We start from the raw sequence: 23,798 nt of genomic DNA, 5'->3' as shown, positions 1-23,798 counted from the left end.
CAGGCGAGGTAGGCTGGCAATTTTTTTCTCTGGATGCTGTTTTGGAAGAGAAATGAGAATATCTAAACTTTAGGCACAGAAGTAGTGTGACACTTTGTGACCAGAAGGAAGGATGGAAAATGAAGGGTGGGTATGATATATGCATGTCGACACGAGGCACAGCCCCCAGCGCAGCTCCTTCCCCAACAGGATTCTCCTGCACTTCAAGATCTATGACTCCAATCAGCACGTTTGATCTGCAGCGTCCATATAGCTGCAGGATTTCACCCGAGACGAGTTGAGCCTCGTTAGATGGCCATGCATTTTTGGTGTGTTTTGAATGGTGAGGCTAGGGGCTAAGCCCGCGCCGGACCAGGATTTGGGCACAGCCTTGAAAGCCTCGAGGGAAGTTTCAGCCGTCGAGAAAGGTGGCTAGCAATCAAGAAAGCGAATGGCTGGCCGTCGCCAATCTAACTCCTGAACATTTGTGCGTTTCAAATACCTACCACTCGCTGATACCCTACGAACAGCGATAAGACTGGAACATGAGCGCTTCATACACGCGAATACTCTCAGAGTACGGAGTAAGAAAAACTGCTTAGGCACATGGGACTCTAACTTCTGGTGCTGCTGCTTGGGTCGTGGTCGTGATATCTGCCGGCTTGAGCTGCCAAACAATTTCACGCGAATGCAAGTCTGAAATCTTTGACGAAGGATTTGAAAACTTGGCAAAGAAGCTCCTTAACAACTGGGAATTGAAAGTTAGAATTTCGAGGCTGACGGAAGTCGAGCCGGCACTAAATGACGATCGCCTCTAAAAATAGCTGCCAAGGCCCTAATCCCCAGATCCTCGCGAGATTCTGCTGTACGACTACCTACTGAGGTGTCAAATAATGGTAACGCTGACATGAAAGCCCCCATAAAGGTCAATTCTTGATATTCGAAAGCAAAGCTATCCGCGCCTCTTCCAACCACTCTCTGCAAGGATGTCTACGAGCCGTAGGAAGGCCTTGCTCTGCTTCGGGGAAACAGGTTGATACCCCAAGACATCGATAAACACCAAGTGAAGTCCGTACATTACGACCTTGGGGGCCCGAAAGTCTGTGATCGGCAGCGATTCTGGGGACTCAGCCTGTATTGTAACGTTTCTGAATAGCCAGAAACCAGGATTACAAAGTATGTCTGCAAGCTTTGCTGGCAGTGGCACCAGAAACTCGAACATAACCCTCAAAAACATAGATCTTGAACAACTTAGATGTGCCATTGCGTTTCTAGTAGTACCATGAGCATAAATAGCGGGATGCTGAAAATATGGCATCTGAGCATTTCTTCGAAGTCATCTCGTAAAGGTGATATACCTGGATAGCTTGCATCAACTTGCGTAGGCAGAGGAGTAGAAAACACAATTAGGTTCTGATATTCGAGATAACAAGAAAATTTGGACGGTATACCCCTTTCAATGTTGATTAAAACCAGCAGAGAAAACGCGCTAGATGTTTATCAATGAAGCTCCCTGAGGGCGAAATAATGTGGAAAAGATCTACAATAACATTTGAAGCCGGTTAGGCCATAACATCTAGAGAATGACAGCAAAAGAATTGAACACAGAGCCTCAATGGGAATGAATTATGCATGTGGTGCATGTAGATGCTCGTACTGGTCGAGGAGCAAGTGCTGACCGTGAATTTTTTTGGTAGAGTACGCTTCATAGGACCAGGCTACGAGCAATTCGTTGCCAACTAGTGCGAAAAAATCCCCTTTCTTGCTCGAGGACATCCGATTACCGCTTCATATTGCGAACCGTTCTCATGTTTGGATTGGCGAATATTTTAAGGACGTTAGCAGCAAAGAAAGCCAATCCACCTTTGTCAGTCCCCCTGCGCGGCGTGCCCAGGAAGATCACGCCCTTGTGTATGTATAGACGAATCCGCGGGGCGCAGAAAACCGAGTGAGAGTCTACCAAAGACAGGGGCTAGAGTTGACCAGATCCAGATTATTCTCAAGGAAAAGCCGCTGTTGAATTGGCCAGGCTCCGCATACCTGTATGACCACTAGACCCTCCAAGCTATGGCCGACGAAAACGATAAGTCGAGACTCCTGAATGACGAATTACGCAGTAAGTGCAGTCCTACAGGGAGATACAGACTGTCTGACTCGATCTTCCTTACTCCTAAGTTAGGCAACGTCATACAGAAAGTTCTCCACATGGCCATAAGGCCCGATCCGGCTAGTGAGATCGTGATGGTCAGCAACTCGAGAGTCGGGGCCCCACAACAACAGTCTTGCATTCAGCAGGTCCTCAGGTAGAAGAGCCTTTGGCCAAGAGAGCTGTCCTTCGGTCCAGGTCTCCACAGGATCGTCGTTCAATCCATGTACCAGAGGTAACGTCAACATCGACTGAATCTTTGCCTGAATTGAGGATCTTGCTTCCTTCTCTGAGCATGTTTGAATAGCAATTTGTGCGCAGCTGAACACATAAGTTGCGTGGGGAGCGAGAGGGAGGCGGTGGCACTGTTTGACGGACACGACCAAGCATCAGGCAAAAGCTGATGAAGCCTACTGTATGGGCAGGGCACCGGTCAGAGAGTCCAGGATGAGCAGCAAATACCCTCGTATGCTGAAGTCACAGCTCAAGGCTGCTGTTCCGTCCCCCCCTCCTTCATCACCTCCTCAAGCTGCCCTTCCGCATCGCCTTCTCCCCCTACTCCCGGTGCAATGTGATCCAGACTGCCGCCAACTGCACTCTCCAGCCCCTTTCCCTCTGTGAGCAACCAGGAAGCAACCTCATTCTTCTCATTGGCCTCGGCTTCGTACACCGCATCTTTCCCAGCCTTGTTTATGACCGTCGGATCCGCGCCAGCTTCTATGAGTAGCTTGACGGCGGGCAAGTGGCCATTGAGAGCCGCCCAGTGCAATGGCGTATTGCCCGATGCGTTCTGTAGATTGAGTGAAAGGGCGTGGTTGGAGGCGGAGAGAGTGAGGAGTTCTTTCAACGTATCTAAACCCTCGTCAACATTGTGACCACAGCGCACGCCAATCGTTGAGCGAGTTAGACCTGTATGCCCATTCGCAGCGGCCATATGCAGTAAGCCATTGCCGCTGTCCTTGTCAATTGCTGCTGTGAGAATTATGCCGGGAGTAGCGGAGAGGCTCTTGGCGAAAAGATTGACCCCCGCCGTCAGGTCTGTGGTCTCGCCGAGGCGGGCTAGGTAGAGGAGATCATCAATTTGATCGGTGGTGATTGTAGGGAGTGTTGCGGTGGGCATTTTGGGGGAAGTAGGAGGAGGGGGGGTGTTCGTTGTTGATGGAGACGGAGGAAGTGGAAGTCAAATGTTAAAGAAATTCAAAACCGCGAGGGACTACCGGCGATATTTGAGTCAACTTTTTAAACCATGAGAATGAGTCCTACATTCGACAGGAAAATAGTAGGGTCGTGTGAGAGGCTCCTAAGTCCATGTTACATAAGCCTGAATGTCCATCGGCTCCCACGATGAAGGCCAACAACAGGCAGAAAGCATCGAGACAGACGCTCTCGCTTGACAGAATGATATATGTACAAGTCGTGTCGCATCCATGAACATTCAATCAGTCCCGTAACCAAGCTCGCCTTTTCTCCTCCTTCTTTTCTTTCCTCTTTTCCTTGAAAGCCTTCAATTCCTGCTTGCTCAACTTCTTCCCACTCCTTTCCGCCTTCAGACTCTTTCCATTATGGCTATTTGCCGCAGCATCTACATCAAAGAAAGCACTCATTTGCCGCTTGCTCTTATTCTCATCATTATGGTTCTCCGGGTTGATGTCATGAGGCTGCCATTTCCCCGTGAACCGATTGAACACCCCAGTCGCTGTGTAGATAGCTGCAGGATCAGCAGGCTGTCCATTAGCCTCTTCCGGCACCTGTTGTTCTTGTGCATAAGAAGCAGTGGGGTCGTAGTCGCCATGTATTGCCGGGTCGTATCCTCCGTATGGCCGCTGTAGTGCTGGCGCTAAGTCTTCGGTTCCTGGTGCTCTGTCCGGTATTCTGTCGTAGCTGCCGACGCCTGGTGCTGCAGGCTGGGTAACGTCCGGTATGCGAGGGTTAGTCCATTGTGACTGCTGAGTGATACGGTTGTAGAAGTAGTAAGCTTGGGCAGTGTCATCCCAGACAGGATCCCAGCCATCATCTTCCACAGGTGGTGCTTCCATTGGTAGAGGAGGTGCAGTCACCCCCTGCTCTTCGGGCAATGGTGGGGCAGATGTAGTAGATGCAGAGTTTTTGTGAGGGTCCTGTGATGCCATCTTCTCCACCTCATGTACCTTAGGCGCCTCCTCTTCTCCGCGGTCAGGTGTGGCTTCCGCGGCTTCAGCCCGAGTGCTGCTTCCCTCGCCGACCGGGTCTACTGAAGGCTTGATGGTTGACATATCTGTACAAGTCACCGTCAAATGTTTTTAAAACAAAGAAAAAGATGCCCATACGAACGGTAACCCGTAGAGGCGTAGAGGTCCAACAGTGATGGACATTTGGCTGCTTGCCCAAGATTTTCGATGACTAAGTAGATCTCGGCTCTTCCCTTAGCTCAAAAACTCAGAACTCTAATCTGCAAGGTCCGGAGATTCCCCGCATAAGATCACGTCAAAAGTGGGTCACATTAATGCGGAGCAAGGAAAACTCTTCAGCCAAAGTGTATACAACATTCAAATGCCCTTTTGACACTCGCAATCTTTCACAACATCTCATCAAAGGCATTGAACATACGCCTGGACAGAAGAGAGCCTCCCCAGCAATACCGCCAAAATGACGTCTTTAAAAGTCTTCACGCAGGCGCTGATGGACAAGAAGAAAGAGATCGTACTCTTCTCTGCCACGGCTATCGCCCTCTATGGCTATGACCAGGGTATGATGTCCCTCATCAACACCAATTATAACTATCTGGACACTATGGGCATCGATGGGGAAGATCCCCTCGTTGGTGTCATCGTCTCAGTCTACTACCTCGGCTGTGCAGTCGGAGCTGTGTTCGCCAGCCTGTTGGCAGACATGGGAGGCAGAAAGCCCAGTATCTTTGCTTGTTTGGCAGTAACCTCTTTGGGCAACCTGTTTATGTTCGTTGCGGGCCTGGGCTACAGCAGAGGTGCAATGACTATGATGTTTTTGGGACGCATCATCATGGGCTTAGGCGTTGGTGGTATCGATGCTGTCATTCCGGTCTACTCTTCAGAATTGAATTCCGAGGGTGGACGAGGAGAAGCTTTGGCAAAGGAATTCCAGTCGAACATCTTCGGTCTGAACATGGCCTTCGCCATCAACCTGGGTGTCACCAGTAGCCTCGGGAAGGACAATCAATGGGGCATGTTCTCTGAGTGCTTGCACACATACCTAGCTAATGATTATCAGCTTGGCGTATACCCATCATTGCTATGCAAATCTACCCTGTCCTCCTCCTATCCTTCATATACCGCCTCCCGGAAACACCCCGATGGTTCATCTTCCATGAACGAGAAGAGGACGCCAAATCGGCCCTGACTGACATATATGGAGAAGACGATATGAAGGGCAAATTTGATGAGCTCAAGCAGGCCCATGATGACGAATCGAGTCACTCCATCGGCTACAATGATATGATCTGGCCTGGAAGCAATCAATTCCACCCGACAATGGTGACTGTCATGGGCCAAGTTAACCAGGCATTGACAGGATATGGCGCCGTCAGTGTCTACGGTCCGCAAATCTTTGAACTCCTGGGTTTAGGCGTTACCGTTTCGGAATACCTCACCCAAGGCAACTACATCTCCTACTTCTTCCTGATGACATTGGCCTGGTTACTTATCGATCGTGTGGGCAGGCGCGTAATGATGGTTGGGGGAGCCTTTGGAATGGCGACTTCCTTCTTGATCCTCACCTTGCTCGGTGGTCTGGCACAAAACGCCGACAAACTTAATATACCTGACATGCCGATTGCCATCGTGGGCAGCGTCGTTCTATACATAGCAACGGGGATTTTTGGCATTGGCTGGCTGTCTCAGCCCTGGCTGATTCCGACGGAGATTTTCCCCTCAACGTCCCGCGCTCAAGGCTCCGCAATTTCGGTCATCACCTGGGGACTTGCCAACTTTGCGGTGACCCTGCTTACACCTATTGGCTTCAACAATTTGAGTTACTGGCTTTTCTTGGTGTTTGCAGTCACAAACCTCTTCGCCGCGTGGTGGACATGGGTAAGCTATTTTCCACAACCAGCTCTCACTGACTGGAACTAACGAACCTCTGCAGTTATACTGTCCAGAGACCGGCGGCAGATCCTTCGAAGAGAACCAAGCTTTCTTTGAAGATGCTAAGGAGCACGGATCTTGGAGTGTATTGAAAGTGGGCAAAGGTGACTACCGTGGAATGCCTAAAGGTGAGAAAGACGATGGAGAGACCCAGCCGTTGCTGGGCAATGGATCGTGAAAGGTTTGAAGGGTTGTGCTCAAGATTTCGCTGGCCGGCTGGACTTACGAAAGCACATATAGCTCATACAGCTCATGCGTTTAGTCCCTTAAGCGAAGAAGCATATAGGCCATATAGAAATGTCATGAGAAGCGAAGAGCGAGACCACAGCCACCAACATAAATCAAACGTGACAGACATTGTTATGTAGAGACTAGTGAATACTAAAGCCGATACTGCCTCAAACTTTGATAATCGGGCGTCGCCGATCTTTATGATCAGCCCAAGCGCCCCCGAATACCGCTTGAAACTCCTCAACAAAATCCTGCTTCTCGTCCACGCGATTCGAATCGTAATCCCTCGTTTCCGACTTCTTCAACCCTTTGGAGGTCTGCAAGATCTCCAGGAACCCCGCCAGGCGACGTTCGATCCCTGATCCTCCTTTTCAGCAACAGAGAACAGTTAAGTTCGAAAAAGACTCATATGTCCTCCCAGTATTGCAGCAGCACCGGTCATCTACCCAGACATCCTCTTCGACGGACCATATGGCGTTGTCCACGATCCCATTTTGCCCAGCATCATTCCAGACTCACCCCACAATGGCATAATCTATGATCCCCTCAACGCTGTCACCATGAGGCAATGTACTCAAGATATGAACATAGTCTACGATGAGTTAATTGTTCAATACTTTGATCTACTATCCCTCGTTTACGGCCGCGCTCTCAGAACCGAAGAGACAGTGGCCACAAAAGCTATCAGGACAGGTTTCAATGGTACTGGCTACGAAAGCATTACTGGATTTACTTAATGCAGTTCTCCTTCTTGTCCCCGCGGCTGCGGCAAACGCGTCAAATGTTTGCATTGCTTTTGCCACTTTTGGGACATGATTGCTTTCCTTTGCACTCTGACTGCTCATCATCGAGGAACAGTGCTATCACATTCGTCAATGTAAGATGTCTGGTAAAGAATTCCCAGACTCGGAATCTGTCACTTGGCAAAGTCACCGCCAACACGAACGTCCCCCAGATCTCCGCTTCCTGCACTTCAATGACGTCTATCACATTGAGTATGTTGCACCTAAGCAATTTATTCTGTTCGATACTCCGAAGGCTGTACTGAATAGATACCAGGTCTGGTTCGGCAGAGCCAGTTGGAGGAATATCACGCTTCCAGACTGTGGCGAACCACTACCGCTCACATCTGCAATATGCGAATCTGCCAGGACTTTTGACACTATTCTCTGGAGACGCCTTCAATCCCAGCCTCGAGAGCTCAGTGACTAAAGGTAGGCATATGGTGCCTGTTCTCAACAATCTGGAGACAGCTGTGGCGTGCGTGGGTGTGAGTATGAAATCCTTCTCATCAATGTGCTCATATGCTGGACCTCTTGCTTGTCTGACACTTTTTGCTGCTAGAATCATGACTTAGACTTTGGTGTGGCTCAATTCCGGCACTTGAAAAACCAGTGCAATTTTCCTTGGCTACTGGCAAATGTATTGGATCCTGGCCTAGGAGAAAACCAAGCTTTAGGAGGCTGCGATAAAACCGTATTATTGGAAGCTTCGAATGGTATCAAGGTCGGTGTTGTTGGACTTGGAGAGCGGGAATGGTAAGTTCGAGATGTATTGTTATCAGTTTCTTTCTAGTCGTTTACGCTAAAAATACAGGCTGGACACCATCAACTCCCTACCTTCAAACCTGAACTACAAGTCTGCAAGTGAAACCGCAAAAGAACTGATACCGGAACTTCGTGCCCAAGGCGCACAGATCATCATCGCTCTAACTCACGCCCGAGAGCCTAGCGACATCAAGCTAGCAGAAAAGACACCACCAGGCCTAATCGACTTGGTCCTAGGAGGCCATGATCACTTCTATGCGCATCAAATCATCAACGACACCCACGTCCTCAGGTCAGGTACCGACTTCAAGCAGCTCAGCTACATAGAAGCGCGCCGAAAAGCAAACGATCAGCCAGGCTGGGACTTTGATATCATCCGCCGCGACATCACCCGTGCGATTACGGAAGACAAAGCCACAATCCAACTTGTTGACAAGCTGACGTCGAGCCTGAGGCACAAACTTGAGAAACCAATCGGATACACAGCCGTGCCACTGGATGGCCGCTTTACCACTGTCAGAACGAAGGAGAGCAATTTAGGCAACTTCGTCTGCGACCTGATGCGGCACTACTACGATGCAGATTGCGCCCTCATGGCCGCCGGTACCGTCCGTGGCGATCAGATATACCCACCTGGCGTCTTACTTTTAAAAGACATACTCAACTGCTTTCCCTTTGAGGATCCAGTCGTCGTCCTGCGGATCAACGGCAAAGCGATACTCGAAGCGCTCGAGAATTCTGTCGGTCTAGTCCCGGCGCTCGAAGGTCGATTTCCGCAAGTCTCGAACATCCACTTCGCATACAACCCAAACCTAGCTCCGGGATCCAGGGTCACATGGACGAAAATCCATGGGGAGCCTTTAGTCCTCGACAAGTCATACACCATGGCGACGAGGGGCTACATGGGCCGTGGCAAAGACGGCTATGACTCTCTCCTTGTTCGCAGCGAAGGCGGCGAGGCTGAAGAGATCGTCTCCGAAGAGAACGGCATACTAATCAGTATGGTGCTCAGGCAGTATTTCATGTCTCTTAAAGTTCTCGGAAAATGGGCACGCTGGTCAGCCAGTCTGCATCGCCACTGGGGCGGCGTGCACGACCGTCTCCACGCTGGCAGCAAAGTGCATGAGCCCAGTACACTCAAGAACGGAACCAAGCATAATCGCACTGGCATTGTACGAGCCTACGCTGAAAAAGCTAAGACGGACGTTGACGGCAGACTCGTGGATAGCGATACCGATGACGAGAAAGACCACCATTATGATGGCCTAGCATCAAGTGTCGGTAGTGTCGGAAGTGTGGAAGAGAAGAAGGGGAGGGAGATGCATATTGCCAGAGTCTATACAAGGAGATGGATGGACCTGGCGGGGATAGAGAGGAGGGACGTCGGAATGGTAGGAGAGAAGACTGGAGAGTGGGACTTGCCTCATTGGACTAAAGGCATTGCACCCAGGGTGGAGGGGAGGATCGTTGTTGAAGGTGACAATGGTGGTGTGGGTGGAGGTGGAAGCCATGGAGTATAAAGGGTGTTGATCGCATCTATGAGCCTACGAGAAATAATGACAACGCGTACATCAGCCATCCAAACGCTTCATCACGATAGACATCTCAGCATACTTTGGCCGATCATTTACCATCGGCGTTGATCGCTACTCCAACACAGGAGCAGTGTCCACGTCATCAGGATCTCCGGCCTCATCCAGATCTTCCTCTGAGTCACGCACAGCAGCAGCAGCAATCTCAGTCGCGGCAGTAGACGTTTGACCAACAGAGTCTTGATCGGACTCCGTTCCTCTCCCCTGTTTCTTAGTCCAGGACGCGCTTGCCGAAACCTTTTTTAGCATCTCCCAGATTTTTTTTCTAAACTTTTTTCTTTTTTATAAGCGCAGGTCAGAGAAATTGATAAACTCGGGATGGTCTTGTGGAAGCTTTCGGGACCGATATTTACAACATGATTGAACGCAGCCGGCTACCGCTTCGGATCCTCCCTCCCAACTCTCATTTTATAGTGGCAGATGCGACATTTTTTCTTTTTTTCCATTTGATAGGGTGTGACTTTGAGCACTCATTGGACACCCTGTCCTTTGTAGTAGGTGCTATTTGTTCTTTGAGGGCGAGTTTTTTTTTTTTTTTTTTTTTTTTTCCTCCCCCCCTTCTTGTTTTTTTTTTTTCTCTTTTTTTTTTTTTTTTTTTTTTTTGGTTTTTTTTGGGTTTTTTTTTTTTTTATAAACATTTTTTTTTTTTTTTTTTTGGGGTAGGGTGGGTTTTTTTTTTTTTTTTTTTATTTTATATAAAAAAGTGTGGGTGAGTTTTTTTTTTTTTTTTTTTTTTTTTTTGTTTTTTTTTTCCTTTGCTTTTTGGGTTGGGGTAGTTTTGTGTCAGTGCAGCAGCGTGTATGTTGAACGCGGTAGTGGCCAAAATCTTGTCTAGCTATCTCCCAAATCGGAAGGATGAAAGAGTGGATAGAAAATGTATGATAAGAATGTGGGAATGTTCGTTTAACTCCCACAACACCAAATCATCAAATAGGTGGGTGTTCCTAATTGACAGTGTAGAGACCACGGTAGCGGAATTCCGGGCTCATAACCTATTGAATAATGGGTGCATTCAGTGGTCTCATGTGCATGTCGAATAGTATTCTATTGTGATGTTCTATGAAGGATGTATGAAGGTGTAGGAGGTCTACCTTTTTATCATGTGAAACCCATGCCAAGGCCATGAGCCATTGCCACTGTGAGGGGTAGTCAACACCAGTAGGAACTTATTAGTGTAGCCATGCTGCCCTCCTATTGGCTGAATCCAACACCAACTAGGACGAGTCGTCGGTGTCTCTAGCCAATTCGGTCAGAACTGCAGGGTCTGCGGTAGTACATTCTTCCGAGGTCTCGGCCGATTTCTCCATGCCAGGCTTTGCTGATCCTTGTTCCAATCTTTCCATCAAGGCTTTCAGAGCTTTCTCTTGTATCTCCCATATTGGCTCCCCCAAGTGAATGAGTCGTGCACCAAAGTTCTCCACAAGCTTTGACGAGTCTTCCTTACGCTCAACCTGCTTGAGCAAGGCTTCAGTCTCGTTATGTGCATCAAGTTCATCCTCGGCAGGAGCAAGGAAAGTTGCATGTTTCCAATTCTGCTTCCATTGGGTGACTGCAGCCCTGGCTGCAAGGCGACCAGGCTGCATCTCCTTTGCGACGAGATAGAAGGAACTTTTCCTCGTGTGACCTCTGACTGGTTTGAAGACTTGTATGTGGGAAAAATGGCCGAAGATTTCGAGCAATTTGACGCTGTGATAGACATCAGCACCGTGAAGCAGGATAATGAGAGTGCCTCCTTCTCTGATCCTTTGCATCGCAAAGATTAGCTGGCTACATTCAAGGCGAGAAAGTTCTGTCGGTGGACAGTTGGATGGCCTATTCCATGTGCGAGCGACGTGCCCATCGCAGAAGACGAGGTCGAACAGCTTCTTTTGAAAGGGTTTCTCGTTGGAGAACTTTGAAGCCTCCGGGTGATTATCTGGAATCTCTACCACTCCGAACTCCGCTGCGAACATTGTAATATCGGCCTCCAACACTTCCACTTGAGTACCATTGCCATGAGGTACGAGAATCTTCAGACCACCCTGATCTTCGGGCAACGTTATTGCAGAGACATTCGCTTGACGACTGTACTTGCGAATGGATGCAGTATAGCCGCCAGGGGCCATACAGAGATCAAGTACCTCGGGTCTGGGACGCTCAAGCTTCAGGACACCGGTTTCTCTCTGCATTTCGTCTCCGATACCCCTCATGAGATTATAATGCTTTCTGCGACCTTCGTCACCGGGGTTATCTGCGGAACCACGTTCCCTGGCGAAGTATGCTGTAGCCCTGGAGTCACTCCATACCTATCGTCTTTATTAGCGCTAGGACACTCTAGATGGGTTTCCTAATGGCTATAGTAGCCATTCATGGATTACTTACTATGGTGCTGATTTCCCTCAGGCTCCGATATGTAGGTGAGCGCTTCTTCAAGAACGAAGCTATGATCTGGTCTTCAGGGCTTCGTTCCGGTTCACGACTTATTTCGTCCATGTTTTCAGTATCAGGAAGCAGTACTGGATTTGTTCTGGGAAGCGCAGGTAGCTTGAGTACAAACGAAAGGAGCCCATGGCTGTATAAAAAACCTTTTCTGTGCCAAAGAAGGCAACAAACGACGTTACGAGCAGCATCGGAAAACCTCACGCACTTCCCTGCCTGTTCTGGAGACTTCCATCCTGTCTCTAGACGAAGCTGCCCAAGCTCTATGAGACTGGATCTGATGATGGTTCTGGATCGGCTTCACAGGCTCTGGCGGTCTTGTGAAAGGCACAGGAACAAAGGACCAAGCAACCAAGTCTTAAGTCTTTTTTCGACGGTAGAATGCCTTGGAAGATTAAGAAATCGTGCAGGATGATACACAGCCAAATGTACATACCACCATGGACGCACACAAACGAATTGCAATTAATCAAGGAGACACTTCATAAGAGCCGAACGCTCTGTGCGTTGGCTGAGGTCAAAAGCTTCGACCGTAGCTTGTAATAGACCCACTATGTAACCCCCAACCCAGCAGACTTCCCTCGGGAGAGGTTCTGTTTGGAGAGGGTTTGCAAATAATTATCCCCAGCCCACTCTGGCCCTTCCAATCCCAAGTCTTAGAGATCTCTCATTTCATTACCGTAACAGATCATTGAACTCAGTCGTTAGCTACAGTAGATCTAGAGGAGATCCGGAGATGGCAGGAAAGAGGGGAAAATTCTCTTTGAGGTGCAAAACTGGTTATGTATGGTCATGGCTGGAAACCAGGACAGAGCGCAATGGTATTTAGAGAAGAGAATAAAATATATGCACCGGCATCCCAGCGCTTGGCCCAGGCGAGGGAAGCTCCTGTCATGCCACATATACCATAGCCAGAGTCTCAAAGTCCAAGGAAATCGATCCTTTCCGTGCCGGATGATGTCGAGCATGACAAGTATTGCCTGGCCATCGAAACCGGTCTCTCATATAATGAACCCGTGGTATAAGTATCTTGAAAGTATATGAAGACTCGTTTGTAAGATGCGATCGATGCAGGTCAAACGTCCAAGTTTTCCAATCCCCCATCACAGCATTCCCTTCCTCGCCAACTCAATCTTCCTCGCCGCCTCTCCCTGTTTCCAACCTCCTTTACTGACACATATCGCACTTCCGTCTCCCAGCTCGACTTTATCTTCGACAGCCGGGAATGGACAAGGGCAATGATGTGGGAAGTGAACGCAGGCGAGGGTGCCGGGGCAGAGGTAATTCGAACAATGGGCTGCGATTGAGGATTGAATTAGCGCAATTCTTTATAAGACGGGATAAATAGAAGAACGCTACCCGATTCGTATGTTCGCTGATACCATTCCGAATCGCTGGCGACGTTCTGGGCTTGCTGTTGTTGTTGCTGCTGCTGCTGTTGCTGTTGTTGGCCACCTTGATTGAACATCTGCTCGAAAAATTGAAATTGCGCGGATGCTAGAGTAGCTAGCGAGCAAAGTAGAGCGAACAGTATGACCCTCATTGTAGGATGTTCGGCAATGTCGAGGTTGAGGAAAGAGAGGCCAGCTGTTCGATGTTTTGCAGAACCTTGCTGACTAATTCTAGTGTGGGTCCTCTTTTTGATCTCGCGACGGCAGAGATCAACTTCATTGCATCCCAAGCGCCTCATCTACCACAAACATGCGTCCTCTATGTCTCCGATCACCACGTCTTACACTGCCCTCTCACACCTGTCCCTCATTCCAATGGCTCCCCCTCCTCCCACTCCACCATTCCCGCCCCGCTTCTCACGCCTCACAAGGCCGCGCCAACAAAGCCGCCCAGGGCCCTGGCAAACGACTCGGCGCCAAAAAGGGAGCCTCCGAGCTCGTTGTTCCCGGCAACATCATATTCCGCCAACGCGGCACGCACTGGTTTCCCGGCGAGAATTGCGACATGGGTCGGGACCACACGATATTTGCAAAGGAGAAGGGGTACGTCTGTTTCTACAAGGATCCCGAAACGAATCCGAAGAGGAAGTATATTGGGGTTGTGTTTGAGAGGGGGATGAAGTTGCCGGTGCCGAGGAATAAGCCAAGGAATCGGCGTTTGGGGTTGGTGGGAAGGGAGAGGGAGATGGGAACGCTTGCTTCAATCACCCCCCCAAGAGTCACTAGCGGAGAAGGAAATGAGGCACTGGAGGTTGGAGGCATGACAGAGCAAGGCGGAACATTAAGGCAGCAGGATAAAAGGACAAGGGCAAAGATGCCGGAGTTGAAGCAGATGGGAATAAGGCCGGGCTATCAATACCGAGAGTCGAATCGGCATATTGGGAGGGTGGCAGAGAGGGCGCAAGTCAAGGTCGGAGAATTTAAGAAACGTGGTCGATTTCTGGCATGGCGAAAGGTGAACGCGAGGAGGACGAAAAGGGCGGAGAAGAAGGCCTCGCGCTCGAGGAGGAAGAAGGGATCGAAGAATAAATCGAAGAATTGAGGAAGGTGATGGGAAGATGGAACACAAAAGCAGCGATGGTGCTAAGGTGCCTCTGTGGGTAAGACCGAGCCATCTGCGCTCAAAGGTGACCGTGAGTGCCAATCAAGGAGGGCGACTGCCTGGAATGACGCTCGGTTTGCAGAGAGCTCAGAGCTCCCATAAATCAGAGTTTGAATTTATCCTCTCGAGAGTACGGTTTTCCCATCGCTTCAAGCCCAAGCTTTGTGTATTACGCACATCGTTTCTGACGACACGTTCGGGCTCTATCGCAGTCCAGTCCATTGCACTAATACCTTGTGTCTATTCCTTGGTCTCTTTCTTGGATTCTGCTCCGGTGCGGATCGATATATAACAAGCCTCCAAAGTCGTCTACTTTCACAGGTTGGGTTGTGTCTCAGTTCAAAGCAATCTACTATAGCCCACCTACAGTTGTGTACCATCTCGTGTCCATTCTTAGTCCAAAGCAATGAGGTCGATGCCTTGAAATCCATCTCGTCTACTATAAGCACCCTTCGCCTTGATTGGCATCCTCAAACTTGGCCCAACCCGTCACTCTCAAATCACCTCATCTCTGAACCGAATACCACATGATGGCAAGGGTTGACTCTCACTCAGAAAAAATTCCGAGTAATGCATTTAAGTACTTGGCAACGTTGCCTGAAACGGCTGGCCTATACATATATTCGAATATACCAATTCTCTGGGCAGCCAAGATCCAAGCCCCATGAGTCAAATCGACAATTGCAATATTTCTTCGACTTGTATATTAGACCTCGAGAAATCTCCTAATCTTCCCATCTTACAACCAACTCCAGAACACAGACGCAGCTATTCTACCAGTCCCAACTAGCAAAGACACCTCAGCAGGCCTCCAGCAACAGCAACAGCAACAACATCTCAACTCCAGCGAATTCAAGCAAGATGGCCAATAACGTCCAGTCCATCTTTCATCTCCCAGCCTTCCTCTACAACGGACCCGTGTCCCCAACAGAACACTGCAACTCTCTTACTTTCCTCCCTGACGACACTCCCCTAAGCGCCGACGCTTTCAATGAATGGAGAGGAACACCATGGGGGCGCACACGAACTCCCGTCCGTCTCGCCGTCGCCAGAGATCTGCACTACGGAAGCACTCCCGACGTCGACATCCAGTTCACCGACCTCAAAGGCCCTCGCCGTCCCAAGACCAAGTGCGCCGTCATCGGATCCGGACGTCCCAAGCCTGAAAGCCCAGCACACTCGAAATCCGTCCCATCAAGCGAGCCACATGAAGAAACGGCCACTGTCAACCCAGTTGACGAAAGCAGTCACACCGTCAGCGTCAGCGTCACCGACACCCCCAGCCCCAACCAAAACAGTTCGAAGCGCGATGTCATCCGATCGAGACGCCCCAAGCTAGAGCACCATGGAGACATGAGCAACCTACGACCAGATGACCGAGGCATGGACGCCGCCACATGCGAAAAATTCTATCGCATGTCCACAGCCCCAGAGGACCGCATCTCACTCACCAGCACAGAATCCGATGACAGCGACGCCTCCGCCTCGACAAGAGTCAGCTTCGACCTAGGCGCAAAATACGCCACACGGTCAAACACTGAACAGAAGGCCAAGTGCAGAGCCGATGCCCGTGCTATGGTCGAAAGAGAGGCAGCCACCACCAAGCATACCGGCATGGTGACCAAAGTCGCTCCCGACCTGGAGGAAGATTTCCCCACCAATAAGCCCGAGGTGGAGAGACCTGAGTCTGCAGTAAAGGCGATTGTGAATGCGGAGGGGGAGACAGAGCTTGCTGCGATCTCCAGCCTCAGCCGCCAGCTCAGGGCCACCAACCTCAACGACGGCCGTAGCGCCCTCACCGAACAGATCACCACCACAGGGGATGGCGAGACAGAAGAGGCCGAATAGCGTGGAAGGGTAAGTCATGCTCATCTACTTACGCAAATCCGAGATCAATGCTAATAGCTGTCCCTAGACATTGACAAGATTGGAGAGCAGGACAATGAAAGACCGTATCATTGTCATGGCTGTCCAAGCAGGATTATAGTCGCGTGACAGAAGAAGGACATGGGGATGAATTTGGCGTTGCATCCCAGTTGCTGTTTATGCCCGCTTTTTTCAGATAGTCGCCGCAGATGAATAGAATACACCATTTACCCCCCAAAAAACCCAGTGAAACAATCCACATATCTTTCACCTCGAGTATACTTTTGGCAAGGTCACTGCGCAACTCTACTCCTTTTTGCGAGCCTACTAAGGCAGCTGGCCTTCCAAACGCAGCCGAATGCGCTGTCATCTCCTCTTGAAACTGTGATTGCGCTGTTCCACCCGATCGCGTTGTTAGATAATGCTGGAGGATCTGCCTTTAACCCACCTCTTTCAAAGCTTGGAAGGTGTGTAGCCCGCCAGGTGTTAGGGGAATCGGGCCGCTGTTTGACGGCTTTTGAAGCCTTGTGGAACCCGCAGGTCGCCAGATGCAGGGGGGATCAGGCCCATAGTTGTCGATGTTTCGGCTTCCAATGATTCGTAGGTCGTCAGACATGTGAGAGATCAAGCCTATACTTGACTGCTGGCAAAGCCTCGGATGTACACAGCGCACATTAAGACCTTAATTGTTAGTGCTGTGTTCACCAGCTTTTGAACTTTCGAAACATATTCCTTGCCGCATATCTTGGGAGTCGCAGCTAGGTACAATGGTTTTAGAGACCTCGAAATATACAGCCAGTCGGGTTCCTTAGGGATTGAGCCAGTTTTCCACGGCTGTCAAGGCTTTCAAAGGATGCCAACAAGCACAGTTTCACGACGACAGGCTGATAGACATTTTCAATCAGGTAATAGGGGGCGAGGTCAGCACCCGTGGAATTACGCATCAATCATGATTCCAATGCCTCTATAAGGATACCTTTGCTCATTACTAATTGTATGGGCAAGTGGTAGTATAGGATGAGAGTTCTGTTTGACGAGGTCGTGCCGCAACATAGCTAAACCACTTCAGGAAATTCCAACTTCATCTGAGGTTACACAAGTCACTGACGACTGAGGCACCACTAGACTCGTATTTACAGACTCTGGTAAGCAAGGCAGAGGCGCCGCAAAAGTAGACATGTCCACCCTTTCATTCCCAGAAAGATCATCGTGCCTATCACCACAGCAGGCGCAATCCACAACCTTCAAAGTTGCGACGGGGGTGACAGTTCCCCTATCAGAACCTGCGACTGTGCATCACGTTCCTTTCATTCTTCTTTACAGAACACAGCACGTTACCGGCCCAGTCTAGCACTCAACCGTCCAAAATTAAAAGCCAAAGGGATATAATGCATAACTTGATGCCGGAGGCTTTCAAGAACCTCGAATTCCCTTGTGGTGTCCCCATCTCGCCTACAGGTAATTGTCTAATCCACCAGACCAACAGCAAAATATTCCGAACATCAAGTCTTATTTGTGTTGTGTGCAGAAGTAGAAAGAGGGACTCAGCGCGTCAGATAACAATTGGACTGCTGACAATTATGAATCACGAGACTCCTATCCGGACGCTAAATCGATCGCTTTCATCTCTGACAGAGCAGATCGAGGAAGAACGTCTGCCGTCTACATTCTGTCAACTCCGAGAGGTGAACCATACTACATTAACAGAACCATGAGGCGTAGAAGGGATCCTTAAGTTTGCCTGGAGTCCCAGCGAACGGTTCATCACTTCCATAATCCAAGTGAGAAATCCAAGGACCAGAAGAATATATAACGGGGACTGGAAATGCAAAGGCCTATGGGAAGAATTGGCGTGGCAAGCGCCTACGTAGGCGGTTGGCAAGATGGCAGGGGCGTAGTCTCAGTGGCCCACGCAGGCGAGCAGGAAACCCTGCCAAGCCTCATTTTTTTGGTGGTTTGGCTAATATAAGATATTCACCCCTGCGTACATATGGGCACTAAGTATTAGCCGCAGATATTGCTGACAGTATGTAAGGTACTATTGGAGTTATGGCAACTACTCTACTCCTCCGCACTTTCGCGACACCTAGAATTTTGCCCTGATAAGAGCGAGGAAGAGTCCGACCCGCTACAGGTACTCGTTTTTTGGGATTTTATGAAATCGCTAAAGTGATATCCACCCTACTTGTACTTCCGTACGCGGGAACCAAATATATGAATTTTTGAATTTCTTTCGATCCGAACCATCAAAAGTTTTTAAACTTCGCAATCATGTAGAGGAAGGATATTACTATAAGATATAGAGAGGTTAATATCTAAAGTTTAAAGATATCTCGCCGTCGCCGCTATAAAGAAAGTTAAATATCTAAATATCTCTAATATATTCTATATCCACATAAGCTCGTTCTAGGCGTATCAACCGCGTCAATATTATTCAAGGTATATATGCTATAATCCCTCCATCTCTTAAGCGAAGCGTATTCGAGTTAATATATATTTCTATAGGGGGCGTATCTCGAGTGCTCGACTTTCTAATTAAGGGTAATATAATAAATCTACCCGGGTAATTCCTTAACCCGATTCGTTATATAACCTTTTAATAATACTAAATACGATATACTATCGTCTAAGATTTTTCTAATAAAGATTAATCGATTAAAGGAGGGTGCTATAAGTGTTAGCGGAGATCGCGGTCTCGGATTAGCTTATACGATAATAATAAGTTATTCGATTTTAATAAAAGGCTTAAATACTTAATTAGCGATCTCGATAGGCCTATTCGCCCCGCGATTGATTTTAAAGAATTATATAGTAATCGTGGAAAAACGTTGAAAGTCGCGAATTTCGCATTTCGGTTAATTATTGCGGGTGCCTTATACAAAATAACAGTCAATGTAGCGATTCCATGGTTTCCTACTCAGACTCTAGAGGGGGTATGCCGTAATGAGCTTACGATATGATTGGCCCCAAGCGAGGAACGAGTGTAGGGCTGGCCTATGGGAAGAATTGGCGTGGCAAGCGCCTACGTAGGCGGTTGGCAAGATGGCAGGGGCGTAGCGGACATTGTGGGTAATATTCCTGTAGTATTTGACCGTGAGCGTGAAAAGGAGCCTTGCTATCCGTCGTTCCCAGCCCCTAACATCCAAAACTTCATGACAAAAAGTGCTGTTTCTCCTGTGGATTTGGCTTGCCACCACGCCTCCTAAGGCTGACGTCGAGATCCGGGCATCAAACTTTGCCGCTGACCCCAGCTATTGCTCGAATTCCAAACCACAGTCTGTCAGCAATGGTTCTCATAGCGCCTTACAAAAAGACGATCAGCGCAAAAAACTGCGCCCGAGCAGATCAACGTCTGCAGCAATACGAAATAACTGCTATCGCGCCAGGTGCGAAGTAATATCATTGGAAAAACTTGATGCAAACCCCCCAGAATCTTGTCGATTGTTTCAACCATTGATGCAGCTTCGCCCAAAAATTCCCTTGATAATATCCAAGCTTCATTCGCTGCAGCCGATGAGGCCTCATTGTCATTTCACTAGCGACGATCACCAATATAATGGCGAGACTACGTTCAAAACCTTGAGTCTCGACGAAACCCCTGTCCGAATACTATGGACTTCTAGAAAGCGTTTCCTCAAACCAGAAATACCTATCTAATTTCCGGACCAAAGACTTCCGCTTTACAAGCCTCAGATCACAAGACACCCTCCTCAATACAATCGTAACGTACTAGCGCTAACATCTCACCAGCTTGTTCCTTGACAGCCTTATCGACATGTTGTGTCAGCGTTCCAAGGCCGTGATGTAGACAGAAAAGACTTCCCAATTTCAGAGCGATTGTCCCGCCTTAGCTCTTACGGATCGATGTCAAAAAAGAGCCTCAGCCTCCGTCACGCGAGAGTGGCCTCCGATGGACTCCCGGCCCCTGCGAGGGGCTTCTCAGCATCAAGGAATTCGAAGATCGGAGATGAACTCCACCGGAAACGCCGGATACGGATCAAGGCGCGTGATACGCAAAGCATTTGCGAAGCATAACAGGGATGGCCGAACACACTATCGTTTACCGTACCTGAGAATTTGTCAGATTAATACATGAGACTCTGCCCCGTCTTTAAGCTATTGAAGGAGCCATACGACGGTTTTACCGGCCAGGCAGGGAGCCTGAGGAGAAGAGGAATGGTATCAAGTCATGGTAGCTACAATTCGAGCATGTTTGATTCCTGATTTGTTCGTCGTCAGAAGCAGACACTACGTACGATTTGAACTCATAGATTGATCTTGTAGAATCGAAAGCTGCCTAGAATAGATGCAGTCGGAAATACTAGGCAAACGGTATATCCTTAAGATCAATAAACGTGGAGTAAAGAAACTCAGTGTCCGGGAAAGTTATAGATGTAGAACAGCAGAGAGAAAATGTTTGAATGTCGATAAAAAATAGCCAACGAACAGCATCCCGAAGCTGAAGTCAATACTACTCAACAATAAATACTCGCCACCCGGTAAACCCATCCCATCAAACTCCTCCCGCCAAAGCGCCCCGACCCAATCCGCCCATATACGTCCCACCACCACCCGCTCCCTCCGCCCCTCAAAAATCCTCACTCACAACCCCCAGCCCCCCTTCCCTCATAAGCTTCAAATCCATCCCCATCTGCACCCGAATCAGATTCTCCGCCTTCTCCTCATACAACTGCCTCGGCCAACCTTTACAGAAATCATACATAGCCCCCACATGTCCCAGCTCCACCCCGGCCATCAGCGGATCAGTCCGCGCGTACCGGAAGCGGAGCAGCGCGCAGAGGTCCTCGGACGAAAGTACCACGCGCCCGTCGAGGACGAAGGCGACATCGCGGAGGGCGCGCCAGTGGCACTTCTTAGGGTCGAAGGGTGGCGGGGTCCGGAACGTGTCGTCTGCTGGTGGATGTTGTTGTGGTTGTTGTTGTTGGGCCGGAAGAGCGACGGAGCGGGAGGAGGAGGGCGAAAAGACCGGGGCTGCGGAGCGGAGCGTGGGGTCGAGTTTCGGAAGCAGGATCTTGTGCGGGGCCAAAGGGGTGGCGGAGGTGCCGTGGGAGTACATCGGGACTCCGTTGATGGAGGTCATGATTCTGGTGGGTGTGGGATGCTTCGGTTGGCTTGGTTTCGGGTAGCGGTGGGGTGGGGGGAAGGAGGAGATGGAGGCGCGACGAAGGTCCGATTTGTCGAGTCCAATGGCTGAAATCCAGTCGTTGGCTGGCGTGCTCCCAGCGGTGGTTTCGCGCTGGATGGTCTTCTGGACTGGCTGCACGACATTCTGGGGCGGTGAAAAGGAGGGCGAGGAGGAGACGTTGTCATCACGCGTTTTGTGAGCGCGACGGGCTGGGGCTTTGTTGCTGGCCGGCGTTTTGTAAATTTTGGGGCCCATACTTTGTTTTGAGATGGTGTGCGTGTGGGGGAAGGGTGGCAGAGTGAGGTTGTGGAAGTGTGAAGGGTCAACAAAGGTGGGGAGCGAGGGGTGTCTCTCTTGGAACGGACTTTACAGCTCACGGATAGAGGATTGGAAAGTCAGGTTGTACCAACATGAGGTCTGGAGGATTGCTCGAAATGATGGCCGAAAGGTGAAGTGCTTTGTGAACAAGATAATGTTTCCCCCAACAATTATCGGTCATAGTCGCCACTCTATGTATGGTATCACAGCCTCCGACCTACATCTCCACAGCCAATATGGTGTGCGCATCTGCGTCCGGTGGACTCTGAAACTTCAAGGGCGCAGGTAAAGAACCATGATGCGGTAACATCTCTCATTGGTGGCCTTCAAGTACGGAGTCTCGGCATCTCGTCGCCGCTGCTGATCAGCAGATCCTCGGCATGGCGTTTGATTGGTTGTAGTCCTGATAATTTGGGGAAATTGCAAAGCAACAGATGCAGCAGCGGAAGGAACACGTGCAAGTTTCGACCGGGGCTAGGTCCGTCGCCATGGGCGGGTCATCGTCCATTGGCTGCAGGATCTATGAACATTGACGGAAGGCCCGACCCCTTTGGAGCTCTGCGGACATTTTCCGTCCGACCGGTGTCCAATACACCAGCGTCACCGCGTTGCCCAGATCCTGTATAATTCGTTCGGGAGGGGCCTTTGGCAACTGCGCTGCAGCTTTCCAATTCTTGTTGGTCTGACAGTGCCATATCAAGATTATCATGTCTTCGAGTTGCATATCTTGGACTGCTGGTACTGTCTTGTGGCGATACTTAAGTAAGCTACAAATGAAGCCGGTATCCACGTGAAACAGATCCACGAATGCGGCATCTCTGAAAGTTCCATACGGTACTCTGCTTAATTCGAAAGGTGCTGAAGGTGCGAGCGACGGCTTGAAAGGATAGCTATGAGGTGCTCCAGACGCCGTGCTCCTAGCAAGCTGTGGATCCCTTACATGAAGACAACTTTCGTCTTTTGGCATTCTAAACAAATGATATTCAGAGGTCTGCGACTAAGGAAGGTGCTGAGCCCGCATGTTGCCTAGCACTGGTCAGTAGGTTTTCCTGAACTCTGGTAGGGTGCATACTTTTTAAAGAGTGTCGATTTTAGATTTGCGTTGTATGGAGTTCCTGGATGCTATCCACCGTTTCTAGAATTTTCAAGTTGCAGCTCTGAATGCCTCACCCCGCTCGCTGCAGCAGCTAGTTTTCGTCAACCGCTTCGTGACTTAAGTGTTTTGTAAAGTGGACTGAGATAACGGGTGGAGAACGTAGAAGGTAGCAACAAGAACAAGTGATCTTGAGGTACTGTAAAAGTTCGAAGACAGACACATTGTCGAGTAAGCTAGTGGTGTTGATCACATGATCGATTGCGCCAGAACGCGATCGAAAAGAGTGCGTGTCAAAGGATCATGCTACGAGACCTCACACTTGAGACCTTTGCGTTTGTCTACTGGTAAAGGACATTTCGTGTTATTCTTTATTGTCCATCAGTGCTAGCCCTTCGTTTTGCAAGTGGGGCCCCACCGACGCAGCCACAGCGACAACAGGGGAGACTATTCTGAGTCTGATGACGGACAGTAATGACTTTGGCAACAGCTAAACCAGATGGCAGCTAAGCCAAACGACGGGAAAGCCCAAGATCGGCATTTGAAGGACTTGTGACGCCGCGTTTGAAACCATGAGAAGATGGAAACGGGGGTCCAAAGTGTCGACTTCTGACTGAGTCGGCCTGGGACTGTGGGGAAGAAGTGATGATCGCCGCCGCTCAAGATGCAAATTAAATCTCAGAAGAGCTTGAAAAGCCACGAGTTTGATTCTTTTCGGCAGCATTGTCCTTGCTAAATGACGTTTTGTTTGTCATAAAACTACAGAGTCCGAGCATTCAATCTGTTGATTACAGCAGAGATGCCAGGCAATG

At 49.4% G+C, this 23,798-nt stretch overlaps 12 protein-coding genes across 12 annotated transcripts; 6 read left to right on the top strand and 6 right to left on the bottom strand.

The window, feature by feature from the left end:
- Positions 1-2,046: 2,046 nt before the first annotated feature.
- HO173_003069 (uncharacterized protein) lies at positions 2,047-2,286 on the top strand (the record flags this gene model as incomplete). Its single annotated transcript, XM_037304998.1, has 2 exons — positions 2,047-2,095; positions 2,159-2,286. 2 exons carry the CDS (start codon positions 2,047-2,049, stop codon positions 2,284-2,286), a joined length of 177 nt encoding a protein of 58 aa, XP_037167863.1.
- Positions 2,287-2,609: 323 nt separating this feature from the next.
- HO173_003068 (uncharacterized protein) lies at positions 2,610-3,245 on the bottom strand (the record flags this gene model as incomplete). Its single annotated transcript, XM_037304997.1, has 1 exon — positions 2,610-3,245. One exon carries the CDS (start codon positions 3,243-3,245, stop codon positions 2,610-2,612), a length of 636 nt encoding a protein of 211 aa, XP_037167862.1.
- Positions 3,246-3,564: 319 nt separating this feature from the next.
- On the bottom strand, positions 3,565-4,377 carry HO173_003067 (uncharacterized protein; the record flags this gene model as incomplete). Its single annotated transcript, XM_037304996.1, has 1 exon — positions 3,565-4,377. One exon carries the CDS (start codon positions 4,375-4,377, stop codon positions 3,565-3,567), a length of 813 nt encoding a protein of 270 aa, XP_037167861.1.
- Positions 4,378-4,750: 373 nt separating this feature from the next.
- Positions 4,751-6,400, top strand: HO173_003066 (uncharacterized protein; the record flags this gene model as incomplete). The annotated part of the gene is made up of 3 exons (XM_037304995.1): positions 4,751-5,303; positions 5,351-6,168; positions 6,224-6,400. 3 exons carry the CDS (start codon positions 4,751-4,753, stop codon positions 6,398-6,400), a joined length of 1,548 nt encoding a protein of 515 aa, XP_037167860.1.
- Positions 6,401-7,013: 613 nt separating this feature from the next.
- Positions 7,014-7,190, top strand: HO173_003065 (uncharacterized protein; the record flags this gene model as incomplete). The annotated part of the gene is made up of 1 exon (XM_037304994.1): positions 7,014-7,190. The coding sequence occupies one exon, from the start codon at positions 7,014-7,016 to the stop codon at positions 7,188-7,190; it is 177 nt and encodes a 58-aa protein (XP_037167859.1).
- Positions 7,191-7,335: 145 nt separating this feature from the next.
- On the top strand, positions 7,336-9,520 carry HO173_003064 (uncharacterized protein; the record flags this gene model as incomplete). The annotated part of the gene is made up of 4 exons (XM_037304993.1): positions 7,336-7,448; positions 7,513-7,723; positions 7,798-7,991; positions 8,050-9,520. The coding sequence occupies 4 exons, from the start codon at positions 7,336-7,338 to the stop codon at positions 9,518-9,520; spliced, it is 1,989 nt and encodes a 662-aa protein (XP_037167858.1).
- Positions 9,521-9,646: 126 nt separating this feature from the next.
- On the bottom strand, positions 9,647-12,064 carry HO173_003063 (uncharacterized protein; the record flags this gene model as incomplete). Its single annotated transcript, XM_037304992.1, has 3 exons — positions 9,647-9,818; positions 10,808-11,877; positions 11,954-12,064. The coding sequence occupies 3 exons, from the start codon at positions 12,062-12,064 to the stop codon at positions 9,647-9,649; spliced, it is 1,353 nt and encodes a 450-aa protein (XP_037167857.1).
- Positions 12,065-13,113: 1,049 nt separating this feature from the next.
- Positions 13,114-13,553, bottom strand: HO173_003062 (uncharacterized protein; the record flags this gene model as incomplete). Its single annotated transcript, XM_037304991.1, has 2 exons — positions 13,114-13,307; positions 13,370-13,553. 2 exons carry the CDS (start codon positions 13,551-13,553, stop codon positions 13,114-13,116), a joined length of 378 nt encoding a protein of 125 aa, XP_037167856.1.
- A 158-nt stretch (positions 13,554-13,711) lies between these two features.
- Positions 13,712-14,503, top strand: HO173_003061 (uncharacterized protein; the record flags this gene model as incomplete). The annotated part of the gene is made up of 1 exon (XM_037304990.1): positions 13,712-14,503. One exon carries the CDS (start codon positions 13,712-13,714, stop codon positions 14,501-14,503), a length of 792 nt encoding a protein of 263 aa, XP_037167855.1.
- Positions 14,504-14,519: 16 nt separating this feature from the next.
- Positions 14,520-16,411, top strand: HO173_003060 (uncharacterized protein; the record flags this gene model as incomplete). The annotated part of the gene is made up of 2 exons (XM_037304989.1): positions 14,520-14,594; positions 15,326-16,411. 2 exons carry the CDS (start codon positions 14,520-14,522, stop codon positions 16,409-16,411), a joined length of 1,161 nt encoding a protein of 386 aa, XP_037167854.1.
- Positions 16,412-21,017: 4,606 nt separating this feature from the next.
- HO173_003059 (uncharacterized protein) lies at positions 21,018-22,203 on the bottom strand (the record flags this gene model as incomplete). Its single annotated transcript, XM_037304988.1, has 2 exons — positions 21,018-21,798; positions 22,115-22,203. 2 exons carry the CDS (start codon positions 22,201-22,203, stop codon positions 21,018-21,020), a joined length of 870 nt encoding a protein of 289 aa, XP_037167853.1.
- Positions 22,204-22,413: 210 nt separating this feature from the next.
- On the bottom strand, positions 22,414-22,860 carry HO173_003058 (uncharacterized protein; the record flags this gene model as incomplete). The annotated part of the gene is made up of 1 exon (XM_037304987.1): positions 22,414-22,860. The coding sequence occupies one exon, from the start codon at positions 22,858-22,860 to the stop codon at positions 22,414-22,416; it is 447 nt and encodes a 148-aa protein (XP_037167852.1).
- Between the last annotated feature and the right edge of the window lie 938 nt (positions 22,861-23,798).

The sequence above is a fragment of the Letharia columbiana genome (assembly GCF_014066305.1).
Source record: "Letharia columbiana isolate WasteWater2 chromosome Unknown Sc0000007_s0, whole genome shotgun sequence".
NCBI classification, from domain to species: domain Eukaryota; kingdom Fungi; phylum Ascomycota; class Lecanoromycetes; order Lecanorales; family Parmeliaceae; genus Letharia; species Letharia columbiana.
Note: the sequence above shows the minus strand (reverse complement) of the source record. Positions and strands in the feature narration are given on the sequence as shown.